Source organism: Amphimedon queenslandica, unplaced genomic scaffold (genome assembly GCF_000090795.2).
Source record: "Amphimedon queenslandica unplaced genomic scaffold, v1.1 AMPQUscaffold_13519, whole genome shotgun sequence".
Classification (NCBI taxonomy): Eukaryota; Metazoa; Porifera; class Demospongiae; order Haplosclerida; family Niphatidae; genus Amphimedon; species Amphimedon queenslandica.
Window position 1 is genome coordinate 935260 of NW_003546245.1, and position 25721 is coordinate 960980.

At 36.5% G+C, this 25721-nt stretch overlaps 8 protein-coding genes across 8 annotated transcripts; 4 read left to right on the plus strand and 4 right to left on the minus strand.

The window, feature by feature from the left end:
• The first annotated feature begins 7 nt into the window (after window positions 1-7).
• LOC100632902 (AP-3 complex subunit sigma-2-like) lies at window positions 8-1158 on the plus strand. The gene is made up of 5 exons (XM_011405960.2): window positions 8-131; window positions 187-390; window positions 486-575; window positions 781-894; window positions 952-1158. The coding sequence occupies exons 1-5, from the start codon at window positions 63-65 to the stop codon at window positions 1066-1068; spliced, it is 594 nt and encodes a 197-aa protein (XP_011404262.1). The 5' UTR covers window positions 8-62; the 3' UTR covers window positions 1069-1158.
• A 46-nt stretch (window positions 1159-1204) lies between these two features.
• On the plus strand, window positions 1205-4118 carry LOC100633029 (COP9 signalosome complex subunit 2-like). The gene is made up of 14 exons (XM_003382882.3): window positions 1205-1271; window positions 1338-1526; window positions 1722-1775; window positions 1826-1897; window positions 1955-2044; window positions 2100-2177; window positions 2599-2703; window positions 2763-2832; window positions 2884-2983; window positions 3037-3115; window positions 3215-3321; window positions 3373-3499; window positions 3557-3687; window positions 3939-4118. The coding sequence occupies exons 1-14, from the start codon at window positions 1230-1232 to the stop codon at window positions 4009-4011; spliced, it is 1317 nt and encodes a 438-aa protein (XP_003382930.1). The 5' UTR covers window positions 1205-1229; the 3' UTR covers window positions 4012-4118.
• Window positions 4119-4172: 54 nt separating this feature from the next.
• Window positions 4173-5810, minus strand: LOC100633156 (phosphoserine aminotransferase-like). The gene is made up of 8 exons (XM_003382883.2): window positions 5717-5810; window positions 5616-5676; window positions 5205-5555; window positions 5060-5157; window positions 4909-4972; window positions 4791-4849; window positions 4604-4706; window positions 4173-4541 (listed from the first exon to the last, which is right to left on the minus strand). The coding sequence occupies exons 1-8, from the start codon at window positions 5789-5791 to the stop codon at window positions 4228-4230; spliced, it is 1125 nt and encodes a 374-aa protein (XP_003382931.1). The 5' UTR covers window positions 5792-5810; the 3' UTR covers window positions 4173-4227.
• A 46-nt stretch (window positions 5811-5856) lies between these two features.
• LOC100633283 (acidic leucine-rich nuclear phosphoprotein 32 family member E-like) lies at window positions 5857-7585 on the plus strand. The gene is made up of 5 exons (XM_003382884.3): window positions 5857-5962; window positions 6005-6148; window positions 6359-6487; window positions 6914-7153; window positions 7204-7585. The coding sequence occupies exons 1-5, from the start codon at window positions 5858-5860 to the stop codon at window positions 7426-7428; spliced, it is 843 nt and encodes a 280-aa protein (XP_003382932.2). The 5' UTR covers window position 5857; the 3' UTR covers window positions 7429-7585.
• A 377-nt stretch (window positions 7586-7962) lies between these two features.
• LOC100636393 (guanine nucleotide-binding protein G(q) subunit alpha-like) lies at window positions 7963-11454 on the minus strand. Its single transcript, XM_003382740.3, has 7 exons — window positions 11232-11454; window positions 10756-10940; window positions 10456-10610; window positions 10210-10341; window positions 9597-9702; window positions 9294-9471; window positions 7963-8594 (listed from the first exon to the last, which is right to left on the minus strand). Exons 1-7 carry the CDS (start codon window positions 11356-11358, stop codon window positions 8401-8403), a joined length of 1077 nt encoding a protein of 358 aa, XP_003382788.1. The 5' UTR covers window positions 11359-11454; the 3' UTR covers window positions 7963-8400.
• Window positions 11455-11524: 70 nt separating this feature from the next.
• Window positions 11525-14129, plus strand: LOC100636518 (guanine nucleotide-binding protein G(q) subunit alpha-like). The gene is made up of 6 exons (XM_003382741.3): window positions 11525-11787; window positions 11931-12270; window positions 12318-12446; window positions 12555-12681; window positions 13181-13340; window positions 13872-14129. The coding sequence occupies exons 1-6, from the start codon at window positions 11670-11672 to the stop codon at window positions 14063-14065; spliced, it is 1068 nt and encodes a 355-aa protein (XP_003382789.1). The 5' UTR covers window positions 11525-11669; the 3' UTR covers window positions 14066-14129.
• Window positions 14130-14584: 455 nt separating this feature from the next.
• LOC105313446 (leucine-rich repeat-containing protein 71-like) lies at window positions 14585-17716 on the minus strand. Its single transcript, XM_019998197.1, has 12 exons — window positions 17628-17716; window positions 17488-17559; window positions 17358-17435; window positions 17015-17246; window positions 16832-16912; window positions 16494-16543; window positions 16394-16436; window positions 16198-16261; window positions 16073-16155; window positions 15908-16016; window positions 15278-15384; window positions 14585-14783 (listed from the first exon to the last, which is right to left on the minus strand). The coding sequence occupies exons 1-12, from the start codon at window positions 17675-17677 to the stop codon at window positions 14670-14672; spliced, it is 1083 nt and encodes a 360-aa protein (XP_019853756.1). The 5' UTR covers window positions 17678-17716; the 3' UTR covers window positions 14585-14669.
• On the minus strand, window positions 17709-25651 carry LOC100633412 (AP-4 complex subunit epsilon-like). The gene is made up of 26 exons (XM_003382885.2): window positions 25562-25651; window positions 25186-25391; window positions 24784-24907; window positions 24535-24608; window positions 24067-24188; window positions 23853-24012; window positions 23628-23794; window positions 23387-23460; window positions 23046-23278; window positions 22679-22818; window positions 22346-22458; window positions 22166-22281; window positions 21931-22024; window positions 21686-21813; window positions 21516-21602; window positions 21293-21401; window positions 20969-21185; window positions 20720-20815; window positions 20532-20631; window positions 19262-19480; window positions 18923-19149; window positions 18611-18866; window positions 18370-18516; window positions 18233-18313; window positions 18000-18139; window positions 17709-17904 (listed from the first exon to the last, which is right to left on the minus strand). Exons 2-26 carry the CDS (start codon window positions 25381-25383, stop codon window positions 17727-17729), a joined length of 3600 nt encoding a protein of 1199 aa, XP_003382933.2. The 5' UTR covers window positions 25384-25391; window positions 25562-25651; the 3' UTR covers window positions 17709-17726.
• Between the last annotated feature and the right edge of the window lie 70 nt (window positions 25652-25721).

The window sequence follows — 25721 nt, forward strand, 5'->3', positions numbered from 1 at the left end:
AAATTAAGGAACGCCCATTAGTCTTGTGATACTACACCGAGAGACAGAAAGCTAAGGGAACAATGATAAAGGCTATCTTAGTGTTCAATAATCAAGGCAAACCTCGCCTTGTCAAGTTCTTTACCCGTTATGTAAGTACGACAAGCAGCACCAGGTTTTAAAGTATCATTATTTTTTACTTGACAGTCTGAGGATGATCAGCAGACCATCATCAAGGAGGTGTATCACATGGTGAGCAAGAGGGATGACACCGTCTGTAACTTCCTCGAGGGACCCAGTAGACTAGGGGAGGGAGAGCACAGACTCATCTACAGACATTATGCCACTCTTTATTTTATATTCTGTGTCGATGCATCTGAGAGCGAACTGGGCATTCTAGATTTGATACAGGTACTTACTTTTCATTTTAGGTCTTTATTTTACTATCAAACGTTTAACGTGCACAAAACTTAATGTATTATTTTACAATATTTTCTTGTGACCAGGTATTTGTGGAAACTTTGGATCGCTGCTTTGAGAATGTTTGCGAGCTAGATCTAATCTTCCATGTTGACAAAGTTCATAATATCTTACAGGTAGTGCAGTATAAGCCATATTGATCTAAAAAAAGGAAGTACAATCAATATCAGCATGTAGTGGGTTACCTTGTTATGATAAAGTCTTTGATTGCTTTTAAAACCAATTTGAGTATTGCATTTAATTATAATGTGATAGAAATGAAGTTAATGTGTGTTGTGTCTGTATGAACTGAGCCCATTATTATGTCATGATACACAATAGGAAATATGTATGGGAGGCATGGTCCTGGAGACTAACATTACTGAAGTGGTGACACACATTGAAGCTCAAGGCAAAGTGGAGAAGTCAGAGTCCAGCCCCACGATGAGCATCAAGGTATTAGAAATGAAATTATTTTATGATAAATTTAGTAATTCTTTTTTTGTATTGTAGTCGACGGTTTCTTCTGCGCCTAATCGTGCGATATCAGCTGTAAAGAATATACAGAACTCTTCCATTAAGCTACCGACTCCGTCTAAAATACGCTCACTCAATGTGAAATTGAGTTAGTAGTGTGTGTTTGAGGATACTTTATAAGGAAGGAGTGTCGGATGTGTTTGATTTTATTGTTAACTATTATCATTGGTTTAAATTAATTAATTTTTTTGATTTTAAAATTAATTAAATTTAAAAACTAATTTTAATTATTGGGGCATTAATTAGAATAAAAGATGGCGGACGATGACGACTTGAGTGATGAGAGCTACCCATTGGTACGTGAGCTGATATTCTCCCTCAAACTTTAATTTCTTCTCTCCCGAATCAACTCCTTATCGTAGGAATACAGCGAGAGTGAGGAGGAGCCTGACGTTGATCTAGAGAACCAGTACTACAACAGCAAGGCACTGAAGGAGGACGAGCCAGAGGCTGCTCTCTCGTCTTTTGCACAAGTACTGGAGCTTGAGGAAGAGAAAGGGGAATGGGGATTCAAGGCATTGAAGCAGATGATGAAACTTCACTTTAGACTGGTAATAAATTGAATTGAGTATTGTAAAAAAAAATTGACTCACACCTTTCAGTGATCAGAATTGGATCAAATTTTAATTTTAATAGCACAAGGACATCAGTGTCTAATGAACTAAAAATTATAGCCCAATTTGCATTTTAGTATAATATAGTATGCATCTATTGATGGCATATTTATGATTTTGGTTCATTTTTAGAGGCAAAACAATGAAATGATGAACTGCTACAAGAAGTTACTAACATACATGAGGGTAAGCTGAGAATGGGCTGATTATTATATGCACAAACGCTCACATTCCAGGGAGCTGTTACTAGAAACTATTCAGAGAAGTCCATCAATTCGATTCTTGACTACATCTCAACGTCTGAACAGGTTCATAGTCTCTCTCTACTTCTCTTGGAATCAGCTCAATTACTCCTTTCTTTGTAGGCTGACCTTTTACAAGATTTTTATGAAGCTACTCTTGAAGCTCTTAAAGACGCTAGGAATGACAGACTTTGGTTTAAGACAAATGTTAAGGTGAGAGATTGAGGAGAGATGAGGAGTAACTCTTACGACATTGTTTCCATTGTAGCTGGGAAAGCTGTGTTTTGATCAAGGAGAATTCAACAAGCTAACTAGAATAATTAAACAGCTCCACCTTTCCTGTCAAGTAAATCATTAATATTCATGATAATACGAGTCCAGGGTTTTTCACAAGATTTTGGTATAGTCCTTAGCTTCTTGCCAGTAGAGCTTTCTAGAAAGCCCTGTTCCATGGTATTTTGTCAAAAAATGGCTAGGAGAGAATTCTACATTTTTATAATATTTTCTGATACATATACATGTTCCGATGCTGTTTGTCCAGTTTGGGCTGATTCCGATCAAAATTAGATTTCTTATGAATTTTTGAAGTTGCAGTGCTTGTTATCTCAGTATGTTGCTTAGCCACTTAGCATACACTTTGTGGGAAACCCTGTATTAGACTATCAGTCAGATACACATATTTCATGACATTGTATATGCATGTCTCTACTTACATGTATAGCCTTGCTTTAGTAATGCATGCAGTGTATACTTATATTGTACTGCAGACTGCTGAAGGTGAAGATGATGTAAAGAAAGGCACTCAATTACTAGAAGTTTATGCACTTGAGATACAAATGTACACAGCTCAGAAGAATAACAAAAAATTAAAGGTGTCTACGTATTAGTTTGTTTGTTTATTAATTTGTTTGTGTGTTTGTTTTGTGCTTAGGCACTTTACGAGCAGTCGTTGCGAATCAAGTCAGCCATCCCTCATCCACTAATAATGGGAGTCATAAGAGGTTCGTATACACTCAATAATCATATTATAATAATTTAATGTATTATTACAGAATGCGGAGGAAAGATGCATCTAAGAGAAGGAGAGTTCAGTCAGTCTCACACTGATTTTTTTGAGGCTTTCAAGAACTATGATGAATCAGGAAGCCCAAGGTATTAAAGTCTTTAACTGCAACCCCCATATCATCTTTTTGTAATGTGTATAGACGATTAGCCTGTCTTAAGTATCTTGTACTGGCTAACATGTTAATGAAATCAGCTATCAATCCTTTCGATTCACAAGAAGTGAGTTGATGATTTTGGAATCACTACATTATTTTTGGACCGAAGCATTTCAATGATGCTCTATTTTTGATTTTCGTTTAAACTTTTGTTCTTTTGTAGGCTAAGCCTTATCGTAACAATCCTGAGATTGTGGCAATGACGAATCTTGTCAGCGCGTATCAGAACGATGACATTGTTGGTTTTGAGGAGATCCTTAAAAGCAATAGGTACTGACTATCAGAAATAGTACCAATAATATAGATTAATTGAATATTTAGGAGCACGATAATGGAAGACCAGTTTATAAGAGAGCATATTGAGGAGTTGCTGAGAAACATCAGACAGCAAGTGCTCATTAAACTGATTCGTCCTTACACTCGAGTGAGGATCGATTTCCTTTCTCAGGTATGCCTCGTTGAATTTAACTTTAAAGCACCTCGTCATTTCCAACCATTTTCATAGGAACTCAAAGTAGACCCGATCGAAGTGGAATCTCTATTAGTTGCTTGTATCCTTGACAAGACTATTCAAGGAAAGATTGATCAGGTTCAGCAGATATTAGAGCTGGACGCTATGCTGCAAGGAAGTGCCAGGTACCTAAATGACAACCTAAACCACATGTGTAGTAGTGTTACGTACTATAAGTGTAGTGTGGTCTAACTATTGGCAAGAACATATGTACTCTTGCTGTTGATAGTACCATTCAGCAATCAGCACTAATCATGTCCTTGTTACCTTAATTCCAAAGGGAGGATTTAGTATTATCACATGTGATGTGCATTGTTAAAATTATGACAATTTTTCAAGCAGAGTTCATTATTATTATTATGTATGATGCTCTTAGATATGATGCAGTGGAGAATTGGAGCTCTCATCTTAATTTGCTGCACACTGCAGTAGTGGGGAGAATGGTCTGAGAAAGGTTACCTTTTAGCACATTACTATTCTATATTATACTGATAACTATTGTGTTCTCACCTGATTGTCTTAAATAAACACTTACATTCATGAATAATAAATTAAATAGTGATAGAAAAATTCAAGATAATAATAATAATAATAATAATAAATTAAAGAGCAAAGCCAATTAGCATAATTATTAAGTTTTCTAACATTATTTTTTAAATTTAGTTCTATTTCTTCTTCTCCATGAACTCTTTCATGAAAGTTGTTAGCTTCTCAACGTCATTAGGCATCAAAGCATTGTAGAGTGATGCCCGGATTCCTCCAACTGATCTGTGACCTTTCAGCTGTAACAACCCACGACTTGACGCCTCTTCTAAGAACTCCGCCTCTAGTTTCTCCCTATTCTCTTCGGATCCGACTCGAAACGGCACATTAACACGAGAGCGAGAATTCTCGGCAACAGGAAGATAATAGAATCCGTTGCTACTGGCAATCACGTCAAAGACCATCGTTGATTTAGTGGCCGAGTTTGCTTGCATTGCTGTCAATGTAAAAATAAATGAATTACGTATTAGTGCAGTAATGATGGGAAGGAATCATTACCTGTCACACCTCCTTGCTTCTCAACCCACTTCAGTACCTGCCCTAGTATATAGACTGCCCAAGTACATGGCGTGTTGTATAATGAATTAATCCCTGCTTGAACCTAAACAATGAACATAAGAGAGAGATTATTTGTATTGACTACAGGTAGAGAATACACAATGGGTCAATGCATGTATTTCTTTACTGTATAGTCTAGGATGATAGGACAATTCTTCCTTGTCTTTCCAATTAGATCTTCACGAACTAGAGAGGGAGAGAGATAGAGAAGGCTTGAGCTGATACTATAAGTATTGTTTACTCACTGATAACAATAGTAACTCCAGAGCAGCCAACATTCTTTTGAGCTCCAGCAAAAATGACACCATACTACAACATTAAAAAATATTTACAATAAACATGTGCATAAACATAATAGCTTGCTTTAGTTAACTATAGTCTAATGGAATTCGTTACCTTTGATACATCAATCGGTCTTGTGAGGAAATTAGAAGACATGTCACATACCAGTGTTTTGCCCTCGCCTACGTTAGGGATGCTTGGAAATTCCACACCTTAAAAAACAAAAAAGGAATAAAAGTTTGTGCTAATACGAAAATACCATGGACTGTCTCGTTATCACAGTAATAGACATAAGAGGCCTCAGGCGTTAACTGCCATTTGGATTCATGAGGGACTTCAATGTATTTGCTTGTTTTTGGTAGAACGTAGTTGACCTTTATATATTTCTCTGCTTCCTTTGCAGACTTCTGCGACCAGGTCCCAGTTACAAAATAGTCAGCAACCTCGTCCGAGGACTGCGTGAGGTTTAGAGGCAGTGCAGCGAACTCTCCAGTCCCTCCTCCCTGCAGCAAGAGGACCTTGTAATTGTCCGGTATCTGGATTAGTCGGCGGAGCGTCCCGATGCACTCATTCTGTATTCTGTCGAATTCCTTTGAGCGGTGGCTTAGCTCTGCAGTCAAAGAATGTTACAGTCAAGGTAAGGAGCAGCATCTATGTGGCTTTGGCTTACCCATGACCCCAATCCCTGTTCCTTCCCAGTTCAAAGCAGCGACTTGAGCCTCGAGCAAAACCTGCAATCGAGTTAGATTAACAGCATCTGCTAGCTCTTACCTCTCTTGGTAGCTTTGCTGGGCCAGCGGCAAAGTTGACAACATCTTCAGGTTTTCTCTCGGGTTTTCTCTCCATCTTTTTGCGAGCAATGAGTGTGGATATGGGATGTGAATTTTCCGGGTGCGGTCTTTTGTTCTGCGCATGCGCAGTGCCTTTTCTCTTGGCGCGCAGGTGATCCTCCCTCACTCATTAATCATTATGGAGAAAGCTGTTCTTGAAGCTCTTGGAGACCAAAAGCCAGAAGAAGTAAATAATTATAGCTATTTCACATTTTACTCTTTAATACAGTTACCTGATCTTGTTCTTCATGGCATCAATTCAGCAGATATATCTGGAATCACAGAGTCCTTCACTCAACTGAAGAAATTGGAGATTGTCAATTGTGCCCTAAAGTCTGTCTCTGGTCTGCCATCTTTACCATCAATCAAGACTGTAAGCTAAAACCCACTAAAGTACATATTGATATTTATAATGGAATTACTTGATAATTAATATCATCGTTAATGTGGGGTGGGGCATTTCCAGTTAATTTGTCTATAAAATTATTTTTCTTGGGTTAGGTGAATTTTGTAATCAGAATTTATATTTGACCACAACCTTTATGGTTTTATCATTTTTACCTTAACGAAATTATAATTTCAGTTGATGCTTGGCGATAATAATCTCAAAGGTAAAGAGCCAGTGGAACACATAGTCAGTGTATGTCCCCATATTGAGATACTCAGTCTCGTTGGGAACAAGTTTGAATCTGTGGATGACATGATCCCATTGGTGAGTATGTAACATAGTAACTCACACACTATTTTAGTAACAGCTCCTTTAATAATGCCTTCAATAGAGTTTTAAAAAAATACCAAACCTTTACAGTGTGTATGTAATGGTGAGATAGAAATGTAAATTAATGGTTTAATTGGAAACTAGCTGATTGGGAAGGATCCAATCAACAGTCTTTGGTGCTAATTGTCTATTGATGATTGTGTATCTCAATGGCCACTCTCCGGCTGTGTTTACACTGCAACGAAACCTATTCAATCCGTACAATTTTGTGCCTGTTTTATGCTTCTGTTTACACAGAAACGAATGAAGACATGAGGACTCTATGGAAACTTCAAAGTGTATCGGTTAAAAAATGATACATTTTGCGTTGCTGTGTAAATGCAGCCTCCTTTCTCTATTAAAACTCTCTCTTGATTATAGGAAGGATTGAAAGGTCTTACGAGCCTTGATCTCTTTAATTGTCCACTGACAGAGTTTAATGGCTACAGAGAGAAGCTATGGAGTCTACTCCCAAAACTGAACGTGCTTGATGGTTACGATCGTGAAGGGAAAGAAGTAGTAGATGATGAGGAAGAGGAAGAGGAGGAGGAGGAGGAAGAAGAAGAGGAGGAGAGTGGTGATGATGATATAGGACTTGATTATCTTCAGAGAGAAATAATTGTAAGAGAGAGCTTACCCAACTGACTGTCCCTCTTTGTCTATGCCTTTAGAGTGACGATGAAGACGAATATGATCCAAATGCCACCAACAGTCCTCCGAGTGATGATCACGATTTTGACGAAGAAGAGGAAGAAGACGGAAGAAAGGAACTGGGAGAGAGCAGCAAGAGGAAAAGCATTGAGGACATTGGCCCTTCAACAAAGAGGGCAAAGTTAGAAGAAGAGGAAGAAGACGGTTTAGAGGATGGGGTTGGAGCAGGAGGTGGTGAAGATTAAGGACACACATTTACACGCACACACACACACACACACCATTTCTCTACTTTTTCAGCAAACACATGCATGTACATGTACAGCTCAGTTTTGTTGTCGTTTTTTTTATATTGATATATACCTGGGAGCTTTGGTGATGACATGCAAGCCTCTCTCTCAACTGGTTTGACCACAGTGCCTGCTTCATGAGCTGGCAAGCACTGTATAGTACTTACGATGGAGTATGTGGCATTTGGAGCAACTTGAAATCAAATTTTGATTGAAATTAGTTTTAAAATTCTACACAAGTATATTGTATTAGAAAAATGGGGCCTAGTCAGTGTTAACAAAATTTGGCAAAAATTTACTATGGTACAGGGACTTAGGAGCAACTTTTAAGTTTTGTTAAAAAAATTCAATTTTGATCGACATTGGCTCAAACTTTTTATGCAACATAAGAACGTGTATGTATCAGAAAAAAATAGAATTCTCTCCTAGCCATTTTTGAGACACTTAAATCCAATATTCCATCAAAATGGCTGCCTTTTTCTACTTCAATTTTAAATCACAAAACAATGTATTATTATTATTGTAACGATTACAAAACACATTGGGAGAAAACAGGACAGTCAAAACACAAAAAAAAAATAATTATGAGAGAAGGATTGTAGTAAAAAATTTAATCATAAAACAAATAACAACGTAAAGAAATAGTCCGTATAACAATAATAATAATAATGATAATAATAATACTCTAGCATCATTACACTACTAGTTATATTAATGATAATAATAATAATAGTAACAAAAAGTTTATTAACTCGATAATTATAATAATATTCTGTCCATATAAATTAGCCATGACAGAGAATTAGAAAAAAAAGAAGGGTAAAGAAAAGAAATGCAAAAAGAGAGAGATTATTGTATTGATGATAAAAGTCCAAGATGACAAAACATGCTAAAAGATAGGAAGTGCAATAATAATAATTACTACCATTAGACGATGAGATTATAATCTCTCAGATTCTCTTCAAGGACTGTGGTCTTGACAGCTTCGAAAACGCGTTGAATATTTTCCGTGTCTGTAGCGGTTGTGAAATGAGGGAATATATGCTTCTTTTCGTCAGGATTGACGCTTAGAAACATTTCTTTAATGAATTCTTTAGCCTTTTCTGCATCTTTAGGAGGTCCTGTGGAAAGATAAAGGGAGTAACATCTGACATTTTTGTTAACCAAGCTGGCTGGCATGACTGTTATGCTAGGCTATAAACTGTATTATACATGTGTAGCAAATGTTTGTGAGTAATAATGGCAACCATATATCTGATTGGCACAAACCACACACACCACAAACAAGTGTATATACACAGTCCAATATTATAAATATAGCATTTGTTTAAGGTCATGCTTTATGAGCCAGCTTCTATCTATATTGACATACAGCTATGCAAGGTGTGGTCCAACTACTTATTATTATTAATACTATTTTATTAATGCATTGGGTGTGGTCTGGCCATTGTTGATATCATAATGAATATTTTTTAATTTGTCTCTGTTTACAATTAGCATTGTCATAGATCATAGAAATAGCAAATTGATGTTATTCACATCAAGCATGCTACACGGTCGTGTTTATATGTAAACTTAAAATAATATTTTTATGATTATTTTATAGACGTGTGCATGATAATTGTGTCAAGCAAAGGAATTTATACCCAAAAAAGCACGTCCGTTATTACCGGATGAAATCGAATTATATTTAATCAGATTAAAATTGGAGTATGACAACACATGAAAAAGAGGGAAGTCTGGATAATAATAATGGTATGGTACTACGTACAACTCAAACTCTCTCTCTCTCTGTCTCCCTCTCTCTCTCTCTCTCTAACCTGAATATTGAGGGAAGTAGTCGCTAAGATTAGATTTCATAATCTTCTCGTCAAACAGGTCAGTCTTGTTTAGAAACAAGATGGACGACGCCTCAATAAACCAAGGATAGCCGATGATCGTCTCAAAGAGAGCCAGACTCTCCTTCATTCTGTTCTCATTCGCATCCTCAAATAGCGCCTGTATTTTAAAAATGAGATAACGAATAAATTTTCATATGTGTTAGCTCATTGTACTTGCTAAGACAAGTGTTTTTAAAATAGAGAGAGAACATGAAATGTACAAAACAATGGAGCTGCACAGACCTGATCATATTCATTGATGGCAGTCAAAAAGATGACAGCTTTGACTCCCTCAAAGGCATGAATCCATTTTCTTCTCTCCGACCTCTGCCCACCAACATCAATCATCCTGTGACATATGAAATGTTCATGAACTAATTCCTTACTAACTGACACACAGACGATTACTCACTCGTACACTCAATGATGCTGAATAACTGATTCAATCACTCATCCCCCTCATCTTCTACTACTCAAATACTAGTACATTAGTACTACACAATGATCTGTACACAATATTGCCATTGTATATGTAGCACTCTCTCTTTTTCTTTCCCCCTCTCTCTCTTTCCTTCTCTCCCCCCCTCTCTCTCTCTGACCACAACAACTGTGCAAGCGATTACAGCTCTTTTGTAAGAGAATAAAATAACAAAAATTAATGAAGGATTACATGTTGCAATTACATTATAAACAAAGGACAGACATACATTATACAAAAATGAAATATAATACACACACACACACATGTGCCACGAGTTTAAAGATACCAGTTACACAAGAGGAGAGAAAGGAAATTGTGAATAAAGAAGAGGAGAGAGGCTCACAAAGAAACATGTCAATATATGTACATACATACCTAAATACCACATCCTTTCTCATTTGAAAGGTGTATTCTATGATGCCAGTGGTAGGTATTCTTACACGGAGTACATCTTGTACATTAGGAACGTATGATGATTCAAATAGTCTGTCCAAGTCATCTAGATAACTACATGTAACAAGGGGAGGAGAAGAAGAATATAAAGAAGATTAGGATTGAAAATATTCTCCTTCTTTTTCTTTTCCTCCTCCTCTCTCTCTCTTTTTGAAAGCCCCTCCTTACTATTTTGCGGAGTCAGATATTTGGAATTCTCTTCTTCTCTCAAAACAAGCTTGAATTCCACTGTCTGACCAGAACGTTCTAATGGAGCTTTGAGACTCGGCCTCTAGAGTAGTCAGGCCATCAATGTCCATATCAAGAAACTGATCGCCTAGAGTCTATCAATCAAAGAGAGAGAGAGTGAGTATTAGAATGTGAAAAAATGAGAGTACATAACTTAATAATGCTAATACATAGCTCGTTAATTTTATTTCCCTTCCAAATATGGTTGACATGTTAATTATAATGCTATTTATCACTTACTCTATTATTATCATCCTCGTACTGGATCTTAAGAGTCGCCATTGCTTCGGCGAGGAGCTGGACGGCCAAGAGAATGTTACGGAAGATAAGCGGGATAAACTCTTTCCTATCCTTGTCCGTGTAGCCTTGTCCATGGATGATACGCATTTGTTTGATGAAGGTACTCTTGCCAGCTTCTCCGGTACCTTTAGTAGTAAGGAGAATCATTGAAGACATGGTATCAGATATTATGAGTTGTTTGTCATTCAAGGTGGCCGTAATAGCAAAACAAGACTAAGTGGGAAAGAGTGTTTTGTGTACATTTCAGGGGCTGAGGACTGCCTACAATTTATTATATAATGCTGTACACATGCCTCTGACTAGTGAGCTATTAGGAATGAAAGCTGTTAGGATGATGATTTTTCCCAGGTGTGTGTGTGTGAGAGAGAGTGTGTGTGTATGTATTATATGTACATTCTTCTTCTTCACGGTCTTACCAAGGAGCAACAGTTTGTATTCTTTGCTATTGTCTCGCTTCCATCGCTCTATCTCTCGCTCGATATCTTTACTGACGCGGAGGGCGGCCCTCGACTCTGGGTCCATACAGCAGGCGAAGGCGTCCATGTCTTTGTGTGTGTGTGGTTTGGGGAGAAAGAGAGATGGTTAGGGCGTCAGGGACGGAGAGAAACAAGCCGACTCACCTCGCCCCTATAAATCTCTTTATTCATCGAGTGGCAAGGAATGCGGAAGGAGAAGGAGAGACGACCTCGCCCATAAGTTGGCTGTGACTTCCACATCTCGCCGGGGAAAGGAGGCGACTGTGAAGTCTGCTGAGAGAGGGCAAGGGCGTATGAGACAGCAAAAAGCTAGCTTTCTTCATTAAAACCTATACTGATAGAAGGAGAGAGAGAGAGAGGGAGTCTTTTGTCACGGCCATGTCGTGTTTTGTGAGCGAAGAAGTCCGCATGCAGCGGCGGATCAACAAAGAGATTGATAGACAGTTGTTAAGAGATAAAAAGGACATGAAACGAGAGCTAAAACTTCTCCTTTTAGGTAAGACTATTGACCAGGGAAAGAAGGGGTTATAATACTGATTGTGTGCTATACTTGTTATCTTTAATGTAAGTATACTACTCTCTTTCACTTTATCTTGTTTCTCTCTACATCCTCTGTTACATCTCCTTTCCTCTCACTAGGGGCTGGTGAATCTGGTAAAAGCACCTTTATTAAACAAATGAGAATTATTCACGGATCTGGCTACAGTGTTGAAGACAGGAAGCAATTTGTGACCCTCATATATCGCAACATGTACACATCACTCCAAGCCCTCACAACTGCAATGGAAAGCCTCAAAATACCATATACCGACCCTCAATCTCAGAGCTATGCAGAGAGTATCTCAACGGTCAATCCCGAGACGGTCTCTGAGATACCAGACGATCATAAGGAGGCGTTCAAGTGTCTCTGGTCAGATGATGGGATACAGCAATGCTATCAGAGAAGGAGAGAGTTCCAATTATCAGATTCTACTAAATAGTGCGTATGCTTTAAATGTAAAGCCTGGCATTTTATTCCTTTTGTAGTTATTTAGATGATGCTGAGAGACTGCTTGCACAGGACTTTGTTCCCACGACACAAGACGTGCTAAGAGTGAGAATTCCCACGACTGGAATCATTGAATATCATTTTGACATTAGAAATGTTATATTTAGGTGAAACCCTCTCTCTCTCTCTCTCTCTCTGACTCTCTTTCTATTTCCTCTCCTCAAAATTATCTTTTCCTTTCTTTCTATATGATATCTCTCTCTTGTTGTGTATAGAATGGTGGATGTTGGTGGTCAGAGATCAGAGAGAAGAAAGTGGATACATTGTTTTGAGAATGTAACGTCAGTCATGTTCCTAGTAGCAATATCAGAGTATGACCAGATACTAGTCGAAACTGATGAGGTGATTTGCATTAATTCCTGTTATTGCTGACTAATTTTGTGTGTGTCTATGTTGTTGCGTTACTTTCGACGGGAAGATTTTGCCAAGGCATTATAATTATTTAATAACTGGAACATAAATAGTGACTGTTTCAGTGTGTACATGTATCTGTCTGTATTGTTTACGCTACAGCTTAGCCGGCACAATATCACTGGCTACTGCATTGTAATCACATAGGGAATTGATATCCTCCATCCATTATAATCCTGCCAGGCTGCCACATGTGTGTGTGTGTGCTGTATGACGTATTATGTTTCTATTAATAAGAAGCCAACGGTCATTGCCATCATTTTAATTAGTATTGTGTACTCTATCAGTTTTGCCCATCAATTTTTATTGCATTAGATTGATTGCATTACCTCCATATTGCACTACATGTAGGTGCAATGTCTCAGCTGAGTGAGTCTTTGAATTACATGCATGTATAATGTTAACATGGCGTCTCCTGTCTCGTTTGTAGGCTGTCAATAGGATGGAGGAGAGCTTGGCTTTGTTTGAGACCATCAGTCGCTATCCGTGGTTCCGTACTTCTTCCGTGATACTCTTCCTCAATAAGAAGGATCTACTCGAAGAGAAGATAATGATTTCCGATCTTTCTGATTATTTCCCGGAGTATAAAGGTAAGACACAGCCCGTATTCCATCCCTAATGCGATTTTAAAAGCACCTAATACATTTACACGCGTACTTTCATATTATATATGGTATGAATTAATACTAATAAAGCAACACTAAAAATGATGTTCCCCGCATCATTTTCAACTTTAAAAGCAGCCTCTTTGGACGCCAAAATTAATGAAATTAAACCTTTTGCCAAAATTGTTGTCTCTGTAGTAACATGTAGTAGTTTTTTGTAATCTTTCTGTGCTAGCTAAACTATTTTTAAGAAGCCTGTGTATTGTTATGGGGAAACTTGTTTAGTAAATCTTATGAATGAATGAATGCAATAGAAGTTTAAAAAAATCAATTTTACTGCAATACAATAATTTACAATGATACACAGTTGGGCCACACTTAGGATTAACCGCCCACACTAGTTTATTAATACAGAGTTTTTGATATGTTCACATATCATACACGCACAGTATTCTAATACCTTATTCTTATTGTAAATTTATGACATAAATTTATCGCAATGCCTTAAACCTTCAGGTCCAAGGCAGAATTACAAAGAAGCTCGGGAGTTCATCGCTCGTATGTTCATTAACATCAACCCACAGAGGTCAGCTGATATTTATCCCCACTTCACCTGCGCCACAGATACAGAGAATATTAAATTTGTTTTTGATGTTGTAAAGAATCATATATTACAACAGCACATTATAGAAGTTATTCCAGGCCTCTAGAGAATAATTCTTATAGCAATAATGATACTAATGAATAATGGATAATAATAATTATTATTAAAACAATTATTGTTGCTATATTTATCTCTTTTTATCATGTTTTATTTTTTTACTGACAACCACAGTATTATAATACTTACTATTATTATTGTTATTATTATTATTATTATTATTATTATTATTATTACTTACTTATTATTAATATTATTAATTGTATCCACATGCATTTACTTCTCTCTCTTCTTTCTTCATCTTTTTTTGTCGCTTTAAGAATACATAATAATAATAACAATAATAATAGTAATATAGTAATAATAATAATTTTCATTCCTGTTCCAGCCTTTTCTCTCTTCTTTATTAAGTTTCTTTCTACCAGGATACAGATTCACACTATGTATATGTATGTATTGTCATCTCTTTATTAGTGATGGGAGAGTTGTCTTAATTCCAGTTGTCTATTTCATTTTATATGCCATACTGCTTCTCTCTCACTCCATTTTCAGCGTTTAAATGTCATCATTATGAGATAATTCATGTACATGGAACTGATGTTACAGTTACAATATTGCACAATGTGAATGTGTGTGTGTGTTTAGTTGTGTCATTATGGTTTTAGGTCTTCAGATGTTGATCTGCTTGACGAGAGAAGTGAGGATTTGCTAGTCAGTGTCTCCATCAGTTCAGTATATCCACTGTAACCGATAGGAAATAGATTACCCTAAGTTGTATAATGTTTATGAAGAATGAATAATAATGGTTCTCATTGCTGTCTCATAGCATAATTCTGACATACACTACAAGTTATGTAGAATCCTCACATACAGTACATGTAACTGCATGTGTTATAAGTGCAATGATGTGTTCAAAAAATGATACCCAGTACAATGTATTATATAGATCTAGTTTAATCTTTCTTCTTTGTGTCATTGCATTATTAGGCTTTTTTTAGAGTACAGACTATATTATAATTGTCATCTCTGATCTAATTGCATGTTATAGTAGTCATCAAAAATAACATTGAAGAGGTAATGGTGGATATAATAAGTTCTAACTTCATTAGTTACTCATAAATATATAGTAACATGGCCCTCCCCCCTCTCTCCACTAATGAGCATTCCTCTAACAGTGAATGCTATAAAGGTTGAATTACTGTACATTCTTCTCCTCGTTACTGATACTCGTATCATTGCTTTGTACAGTTAATATAGTTACCTGTAAATTGATGCTCTGGAGACCAATCCCGTGTACAGAGACGTGATCTGCTTGGTATTGTATCACCGATAATAGAAGATCTACTCCACCTTTGCCAATTTTGTTATCTAAATTAATGTAATAATCTCATTTTACTTAGTAATTATTATTAATGTACATATTAGTATTCACACATGCATATTCAAGCCGCCCAGAATTAACTCTCTACCATTGGGCATAGTTCCCTCATCGTTAGCAGAGGTGTAAACAATAGTGTGAGATTAATCGTGAATTAGCTTCAATGCATAGCTATTTATGTTACTCTGATTGAGTTGTAATATCCTCATTATAAGCTGCATAGTGATCTCACTGTACATATATTCATTGGCTCATCAGAGTACATTCTTATATTATGTGAATTGTCATTGTGAGTGTGTATAGTATATAGCTAGTATTCATTGAATGTTTGTGTAGGTCTATTGTCCTTCCTGGTTGTGTTGTGATTTGCACGTGCAGTGCATCATAAGATATACATGAGTACATTTGTACATGTAATGTACAAGTATGATTATTATTACTATTATTGTTAGTTATTTGCTATTGTTAGAAAAGGCTTTGTATAACACTGTGCTTGTGTTTTTTGTATCTCACAAGATAGAGAGAGGTTAATTATCGAGTAATTTCCTTGACAGATCACATCTCCCTTTGGATTAACCTCCACACCATCGATCAGGGGCCCTTGTGCTACTGGTACTGATGGCTGTGTGGTATATAATATTATGTGTCATTGATATTTGAGGAATTTTGTTTGATTACTGTTTGATGTGTTGGAGTTGATGGAGCAGTTTTGTCGTCCATTGAACTTCCACCTTTGCTTGTTTTCTTTTTACTTTCTGTCCCTGTTTCATTATAACTCAATGTCACTGCACCCTTTCTCTTACCTTTCTTTGTCTTTGCGATGAAGCTAGCAGTTTTCACTAATGCCCCTATAGTAGGCCCTCCACTCTGTGTGTGTGTAAATACATTATCAATTATAAAGTGTAGCAGAGAGATCGAAAAGCCAATGTACATGTACAGTCTAGATACAAATAATATCTACAGCTATTCATTTATATGTACATACATGTGCATACATACCTTTTTGCCTGAGTCAACTGTCTGCTGTTTTTCTTTACAAACACTAATGCATTAATAGTGATTTTAATGTGATATATACATGTAGTGGTAGTTGGGTTACCTTTTCCTTGATGATGTTCTACGACTGAGAGATTCGCTCAGACCCATCCACTAAAGGAGAGAAAATAACGAAATTATGAAACTATGTATTTACATGTACATGTATGCAGGGTTTCCCCATGGGATTTTGGCACAGTGCTCGTGCAACTTCTTGTCAGTGAAGAGAATTCTTCATTTTTATAATTTTTTTCTCATCCATATACATGTCCTTATGTTGTGTATCAATTTTGAGCTGATTCCGATCAAATTTGAATTTTTATGAATTAAGTTACTAAAAAATTGGGCCAATGACCATAAGCATGTTTTGTGGGAAACCTATCATGTATGTGTTTCTCTTACTTGGTCAGAGTAGGTTGTAGCAGAGAAAAGTTTGCGTCTTTTGACAATTTCTTTGTGATTTAGTACAAACTCTTTCAATATCTATAAGAAAATGCTATAGTAACATTGTACATTAAATGCTATAGCTAATCCTATAAATGTTACACTACATGGACTACACAATAGCACCTATTCCTCCCTCACCAGTGTAATGTATGATACTCCAATGTCAGTGATGTTATTTCCAGAGAGACTCAAACTGATTAGGTTCCTGTTCATCCTCAGTGACTCTGCTATCATCTTGAGTCCATCGTCACTCAGTGAGTTTTGTCCTAGATCAAGTTGCTGTAATGGAGAGTCTTCGGCCAGTGCTTCACACAACGGGGAGAGATGATCATCTTGTAGTGTACAGCAACGCAAGCTTAGACCAGTGAAACTACATTATCAATTAGGGATTAATGCTTACATGCAAGTATTATAAAAATTCCAATAATAATAATAATAATAATAATAATAATAATAATAATAATAATAATAATATCATTACTTTTTGTATTCTTGATGGAGTAGTAGTTTTTTCAATGGTGTGAGGTCATTCAAATAGGATCCTCCAATATCAAGCATTCTATGGAAGGCAGCACAAGTCATTAATCATACTGCATCTAGTGTACATGAACCTGCACTGAGCCTGCGGTATCAACTCTGATAGACTTGAGAGTGAAGGCAGATCGATATCTGTCTGCCATAAGCTATAGAGAAGAGCAAGGAAAAACAAATAGCGATTGTCATTTTTAATGGACATGGACATTGTGTATACCTGATTTCTGATGTGGTCATTGTTTGAAAGGTGGATTGTAAAGCAGTCATGAGCGGTGTGGTCACTTTGAGATCTGGAGGGAGAGAGAGAGAAAGTAAATTAATGAAATACACCACACAAACCTATTATTTGGATTTCGTGAAAATTAAACCTAGAGGACACAAGTTTCATGAGATCATCAGGAGTCTTGATAGAGTCCAGTTTCAATGACAGTTTCTTTTCATTAGAATAGGAGCCCCACTTCTCAGCAAACTGTGGCGTGGTCTGTACGTAAGGTCTACATCGAATTAATACAAAATAATTATTATATAATAGTAACAGTTTGAGATGATTACAATCATAAATTCTAGAGAAGTATTACAAGTAATGTACCTCATGAAATCAGTAGGATAGAGGGCAATATCATAGAATAGACGTCTTTGTGTTTTGGTATTATCAGTGTAGAGTATCTCTCCTTTTAGATTCATTGCAATTGAGGGTCCTTTGGGAACCAATGACAGTATAAGGGTACCCTATGAGGTTGTAAGTGCATGTGTATTATATACATGTATGTATGGAAAGAGGAAGGGATTGTTAAAGTTTCTATTTAAATTGAATATAATCACATTAGCAAATCCTTCAAGATCTCCAGTCCAGCTTAAATCTTCTTCGCTCTCTTCTTCCTCTCCGTCCTTCCACCTTAGTCCCTTCAGAAAGACATTATTTTATAATTAATAAGCATCATTGCACCAGTTGCTGTTACCTTAGTGTTTGATGGTGGGGTACAGCTCATGTTGACAGAGGTGATTGGGGCTTGCTTTTGATTTGAGAGCGTTAAAACTAATGCCAGTTTATCAGGGTGAAGCAATTTAGTGACAGAGAGCCTGATATGCCCATCACTGACTAACTCCTAATAATAAAAAACATAATAATAACTATTATCATATAATATACTATAGGTTAACTATAACCACTAAAATTAAAATGAAATCTAACAGAAATACCTTTTTGTTCCAACCACTGACTGATGTGACGTTATTTAAAGCATCAGGCAGTTTCACGGTATTAGAGGACAAGGGGGCATCCATTATAGCAAGGAGAGTAGGGGCAGGCGAAGAGGAGGGGGAAGGAGTAGGTAAGAGAGAGGTAGTTGTATCAAAAGAGGAAGGGAGAGAGGACACAGGAGGAAGGGAAGGCTGGCCAGAAGTGAGAGATGTTGATGTTGAAGAGGACCCATCAAAAAGTCCAATTAAATCATCGCTAAAGGTTACAGAAGTACAATGACATAAAATGTACACGTACAAGATAAGACTCACTTGAAAGAAGTACTAGACTCTGTTAATGGCTTCCCTCCTCCTTGTGATGGCTTCATGAGTAATGTATCTGAGGCTTCATCTTCATGTACATGAGTCTCGTTGCTTAGAACCTGAAGTTGATCGAATAGAGAACCACCTCCTCCTCCTCCTCCTCTTCCTTCCTCAGGAGGAGGAGGAGAAGGAGGAGCAGCAACAGGAGCAGTGCCAGTAGTAGAGAAATCAATACCCTATACAAAGATATAGAATAGATACACACATATATATACATGTACCAAGCACAACAACATAATTAGATACACATTATAGATAAATTTTTTAACACCTTTATATGGCCCATACCTCTAAATCTATTAATTGACTTGTCTCTTGTGTCTTTCCTTTATCATCGTTGGCATTGGTATTGAGTTTTGAGGATCCTCTTTCTCTCTCTTCTCTTCCTCTCCTTTGCTTAGAGGGTCTTTGAGCTGGTCCAGATAGACCAGTGAATAAAGCCGATGCCAGCTGCTGCTTCTTAGCCTGCTCTACAGGGATCTGGGGAACAGCTTCTATGCTACTGCCCTGTGTTTATCAAGTAAAAATTATGATAAGTAAAATTACAATTGCTTTATAATCAGGTTAAATTTGCTATATAGCATAGGGGCATCAATATGTATCAGAAAATGTAATAAAAATTGGGGGTGATTTCGGAGCCACTTTTTGGAAAAAACCATGGGCTATAGCCTTGGGTATTTTTCAAAAACTGACTCATTTTTTAAAATGGCCGTAACTCGAAAAATATTTGTCGGAATCAACTCAAACTTTTTACAGAGCATAAAGACGTCATTATGTATCAAAAAATGTAATAAAAATTGGGGGTGATTTCGGAGCCACTTTTTGGAAAAAACCATGGGCTATAGCCTTGGGTATTTTTCAAAAACTGACTCATTTTTTAAAATGGCCGTAACTCGAAAAATATTTGTCGGAATCAACTCAAACTTTTTACAGAGCATAAAGACGTCATTATGTATCAAAAAATGTAATAAAAATTGGGGGTGATTTCGGAGCCACTTTTTGGAAAAAACCATGGGCTATAGCCTTGGGTATTTTTCAAAAACTGACTCATTTTTTAAAATGGCCGTAACTCGAAAAATATTTGTCGGAATCAACTCAAACTTTTTACAGAGCATAAAGACGTCATTATGTATCAAAAAATGTAATAAAAATTGGGGGTGATTTCGGAGCCACTTTTTGGAAAAAACCATGGGCTATAGCCTTGGGTATTTTTCAAAAACTGACTCATTTTTTAAAATGGCCGTAACTCGAAAAATATTTGTCGGAATCAACTCAAACTTTTTACAGAGCATAAAGACGTCATTATGTATCAAAAAATGTAATAAAAATTGGGGGTGATTTCGGAGCAATTTTTTGGGAAAAACCATGGGCTATAGCCTTGGATAATTTTTCAAAAATTGGTTAAAATGTTTATAACTTAAAAAATATTTGTTGGAAATTTCTACACACATGTAAGATAAGGGTATCAATGTGTATCAGAAAATTATAGTAAAGGGTCTTGGCTATAATTTTTGAGCAACTTTTAAATTGATTGTACTGTACATGCAGTTTTGTCTACCTTAATGCTAGTGGCATTGGCTGCAGTCTCAGCTTTTGGTTCTTTAATATCATCAATACTACTGGTTGATGATCTTACTGACTCTGATACATCATCAATCCTAAAACAGTAAAAACATACAATAAAATAATAACAAGTATAATAATAATTTTAATAATAATAAATAATAATAATAATAATATCTGTACCTGTTACTAATATTATCTACAATCACTGGGGCAGCTGCTTTTGCATAGCCAGTTCTGGACCACTTTTGATTACCTTTGGACTGTATACCAGACTTACTATAAAAACAAAAAATAATAAAAAAGTGAACTACATGTACATGTACATGAGTACATGCATTAATCTTTATAATGAAAAATCAGCATTAAAAAATAAAAACTTAATTTATTTTTAATACACAAAAGAGACTTTATATACATCCCATAACTAACAGGGTCGACTGTGTGTGTGGCTTAGACTCATCAGAAATGCTCTCCCGATCCCTTGTTACTTCAGCCCCGCCCACTGACGAGGACGACGATAAAGAATCAGTCAATTCTTTACGAGCCAGAGACGGAGAACTAGACGTAACATGAGAAGTAGCGATCGGCCTAGAGGGAGTCGCATACGGCTCAAACTTGATCGAGGGTCTTTGCTGAGGCTTAGGAGCTAAAGTAAAGCAGCATAAAAAAGAATAGAGATAAATAAGACTATAGTTACTGTAGTTAGTACTAAACAAACACATTATAATAGAATAGAATAGGAGTGCCGGTTACATTGTGAAGCTTTTTGGGACACTCTCATATGAGGAGGCTTATAAGGTGAGGCTCCTTGCACTAGTGCTTCTGAGACATAAGAATCAAGAAATGACAGAGAAGCATCAATCTAGAGGAGAGAGAGAGAGAAAATACATAATTATTATAAATGTAAAACTAAGTGAGTAAACACCAGGTCCAACAATGTACATGTATGCAAATAAGTGGTTAGAGTACAACTTGCCTCTAAGTCTTCACAAGCTGAGTCCAGTGGCAGAACAGCCTGCATTAGCTCTAGCTTCTCTGAAAACTCAAACAATTCACTACAACGCTACAAAAATTATTAATAATAATAAATGCATACAAGAAATAGGAGCAACATAGAAATGAAAGTATTTCCAGTATATTATGTACTTGTTGGACATCAGTGTCTTCCCAGGCAAGATAGACAGCTAACTGAGAGTGGAGGTACTCAGGAACATACCCAATGAGTGCAATGAGTCTAGCAATGCTATTTATTATCCACGAATACGTCCTAATATCTGTAGAGAGAAGAAAAATATGCATATACAACTCAATTTTCTCTTTCAGTACACATGTATATACTAATGTACATGTACATTTAAATTCTATTCATTCTCAAGTGTGCATTAATGTACCTTTAAATTCTAATTGTAATAGTCCAGTGATCTTCTCAAGCACATCTTCCACCTGATACTCATCCTCCACTTCATACACATACTCACCAACAACCTAGAGAAAGAGAGAGAGAGAGAGAGAGAGAGAGAGAGAGAGAGAGAGAGAGAGAGAGAGAGAGAGAGAGAGAGAGAGAGAGAGAGAGAGAGAGAGAGAGAGAGGGCATTAGTTTAAGCAGTGATTGGAGGATTAGAGTACCCAGCAGATAATCTTTATAAGTACATCAGGTAGTTCCTGTGGTTTGCTCAACAAGGCTATGTACGAGCTAACAGCATTCCCTCTCAACTCTTTATCCAAGTCCTCATCTTCAGTGCCTTTAAAAGTAAAGGCATACATGTAACACACAAATGCAAGTTAGTAGATTGTTCTATACTGTACCTTCAGCAATGAGTCTCATGAGATTGTGAGCTACTTCTCTTCTAACGAGACTCCCTCCTAACTCAAAGACAGAGTTCATTGTGCTAATGAACCAGGAGTTATCGGGAGCAAATGTAGAGAGAACAGAATGTCAAGGAAACAACAATTAGTTAGGATGTACTAGATATGCTTTGATAACATAATGTACATTGCACTTTCACTCTATCTCTTCCTCTTTGACATAGAATGTACATTATTATTATTATTATTATTATTATTATTACTAATATTTATGTGCTGCAGTGTATAATCAACTAGAGTATTAATTGACATTCCTGTATGGAATGAGGATATCTTTCAGCAAGTTGCGTTATTTTAGAGACCAGGTCCGTCTTGATGAATTCGTCTGTTGTTTTTCTCAGATAAGCGATGAGTTTCTCAGTGATGACGGTCACATTTGAGGGATTGGTCATCTTGTATAGGAGATCTAATGTCTGTAGAGAGAGAGAGATAGAAAAAAAGCACAATTTAAAAACAAAAAGTTAATATTGTATTTTTGACCAAAATTTTCATCAGAATCAGCTCAAACATTCTAGATAGCATAATCAAGGTCAACAATATGCATTGGAATATGCAAAAAATGTTGAAAAAAAGCACATGTAAACAGTAGTCTACGGTACTTCAAAAACCAGTAATTTTCATAGTAGTAGTTAACATTAACCTTTCTCTTTAAAGTCTCATCCGGATCATCCAAGCACTCTATGACTGTCATTTGATGGTTCAGAGCATACTTTGGTTCGATGAGTACCAAAGCTGCTAGTGCCGTTATACCCAAATACTTCCAGTTGTTACTCGACGACACCAAAAACCTTGAAATGGTGTTAGCTGCTTTCTGTATGAGGGACGGTTTAGGATAGATTGAAGAGATGGTTCTGATACACTCGTACGTAATCGCTTGAATAAAACAAAAGAAAATAAAGATTAATCAAATACACATTATAAATCAGTTACAGCAATAGCATGGTAATAAAGAAGTACTTCATGCAGCAAAATAAGATATACCTTGTCCAATATTTGATGTGCATTCAGCAGAACCAAGTGTTGCCTCTATAACATCATAAACATCTTCACTTATCCTACAAAATTAGCAGAGACACTTCAAATTGTATAAACTTTATTATTATTATTAATATTATTATTATTATTTCCAAATTGATACAACAATAGTTTATCTCTTGCCATTTCACCACCCCAAGCATATTCATAATATGGCATTAGAATTAGATTAATTGGAATAACTCACTTGGCGTCATCAGTCCCCAGTATTGCTAGTATCCTTAGTATGCGTATCTGTATCCAGGGGGCCGGAACCGAGTGATACTCAAATGTTTGCGGGAGACGTCGGCTAATAATCTGTGAGAGAATGCTCTTAAAAGCAGGGCAGAGGTCTTTATAAGCACTGGGGTTACCCTGTGGAGAGAGAGAGAGAGAGAGATTAAGAAAGACTGTAATAAAAGCGTAAACTAACCTTTATCATATCATGTAGGAGGACTACGGCAGCGTCCATCACGCCAGGGTCAGGGTCAGAAAGAGCCTGACGAAACTCTTCCAATAAATGCCCAATACTGTCAGAGGAGCAACGATAGAAATGATGCATTGCTAGAATAGCCTTCTTCCGAACAAGCTCCCTATGAATTATAGCAGAGCTAAGTTACTAAGAAAACACAATGTTACCAGCTTACTTTGGATGGTGCATTTTCTCTCGTACTAGAGGGAGAAGGGGCGGTACCATTTCTTCGCCAATGAGTCGGCATATAATGATAAGAGCCATTGAGACTTCAAGCATATTAGAACTGCGAAGATCCTACATACAACAACGTGAAGAGATTCCTCATTAGCTGTTGTTTACTTTGCTCATGATAAAAGCTTTCTTAAAATCACATTTTCTGGGCTACTCATCTTATAATAACACAACTCTCTTTATTAAGTGTGTCTTAATGTGCCATAGCATTCATAGGAAATACCCCTCCCATTAACACTTTACTACACTGCAATGCTGATAAATACAGTACAGTAAAAATACTGCTTGTGTACATAAACTTTTGTGACTAATAAACTTATAATAAAAATAGCACATCCTTTTTATAGGCATGATGCCATGTTTTTGCTCTTGAGACAAGGACAAAAGTATACGTAACTATTAAACTCACTCTCTGTAAGCTGTTTATCAGTAACATGTTTAGCTCATGGTTAGGATGCAAGAGAAGAGATGAGGCAAGATACCCTAATAGAACAAAAATAAATTATAAATAAAAAACAATTAATATAATTAGTATATTTTTAAAAAACAATTAATATATCATACTACATCGACTATAAAAGTGCTATTATGTTATGATATTAAGCAATCTTTTTTAATATAAAGTATTTCAACTTATAGCGGCTAGTTTGTCCCTTACCTATTCTTTTGTCTGCTATGTTAGAGCTCTGAGTGAATTTGACGGCATGAATGTATCCCCAGGAGCACTCCACCCCCAACATCTCACAGTATATCAGTCGAATCAAATACTCTCTCATTTGACGCTAAAATAAAGAAAATAAATAAGTACAGTGTACTAACTTGATTAAAAGAAATGAAAATTAATGATAGAGTAGCTGATAATTAATTGAGTGAGCTGCCAGACAGGGTTAAAGGAATAAAAATATTTTGAGAAATAGTCTTCACAAATTAAATTTGTGATTCTCGAGCAACAAACGTTTCTTTAAAGAAATTTATAGTCAATAATTACTTGCCTCATTAGCAAGGTACATACCCAATATGTACATGTACATGTACACATATCATTAAATAATGAACCTACAGTGTTGGTGTCTCTTGATCCCAGCTTCTCTTTCAAAATGACCGCCTCTCTCTTCATGATACGATCCTCCTCGTGTTTCGTCTTAGCCTCTCCGATGCTCCTCACGAGCTGCTGGAAGCTCTTAGAGGCACCACTCCCTCCACTGGACGGGGCTAGTTGAGCTAAAACATGAACAGTCTTTTGTATCGTATTGTCCATAGCCAATCCTTTGGTTGATCAAAGAGAAAAGATATTATAATATAATCATGCATGGGTAGATAAAATTTGAGCCCTAAAACTTCAACAACTGTATCATACACCATAAAATCTCCGTTTATTTTTGCTCACAATTATTTATTTCCCTATCTCTATATATAATCTCTTCTCTGTATCTTACTGGTGTCCCTAGATATAATGGATATCTCTTCTTGGATTTCAGCAGCTCACTGAGCTCAGTCTGGGCTGGGGGTGTGGCTGGTTATGGTCACGTGACGTTAAGTGGGTGTGATTTTACTTAACCACGCCTACTCTTTACTGTCTCATGGCATTCAAAATAA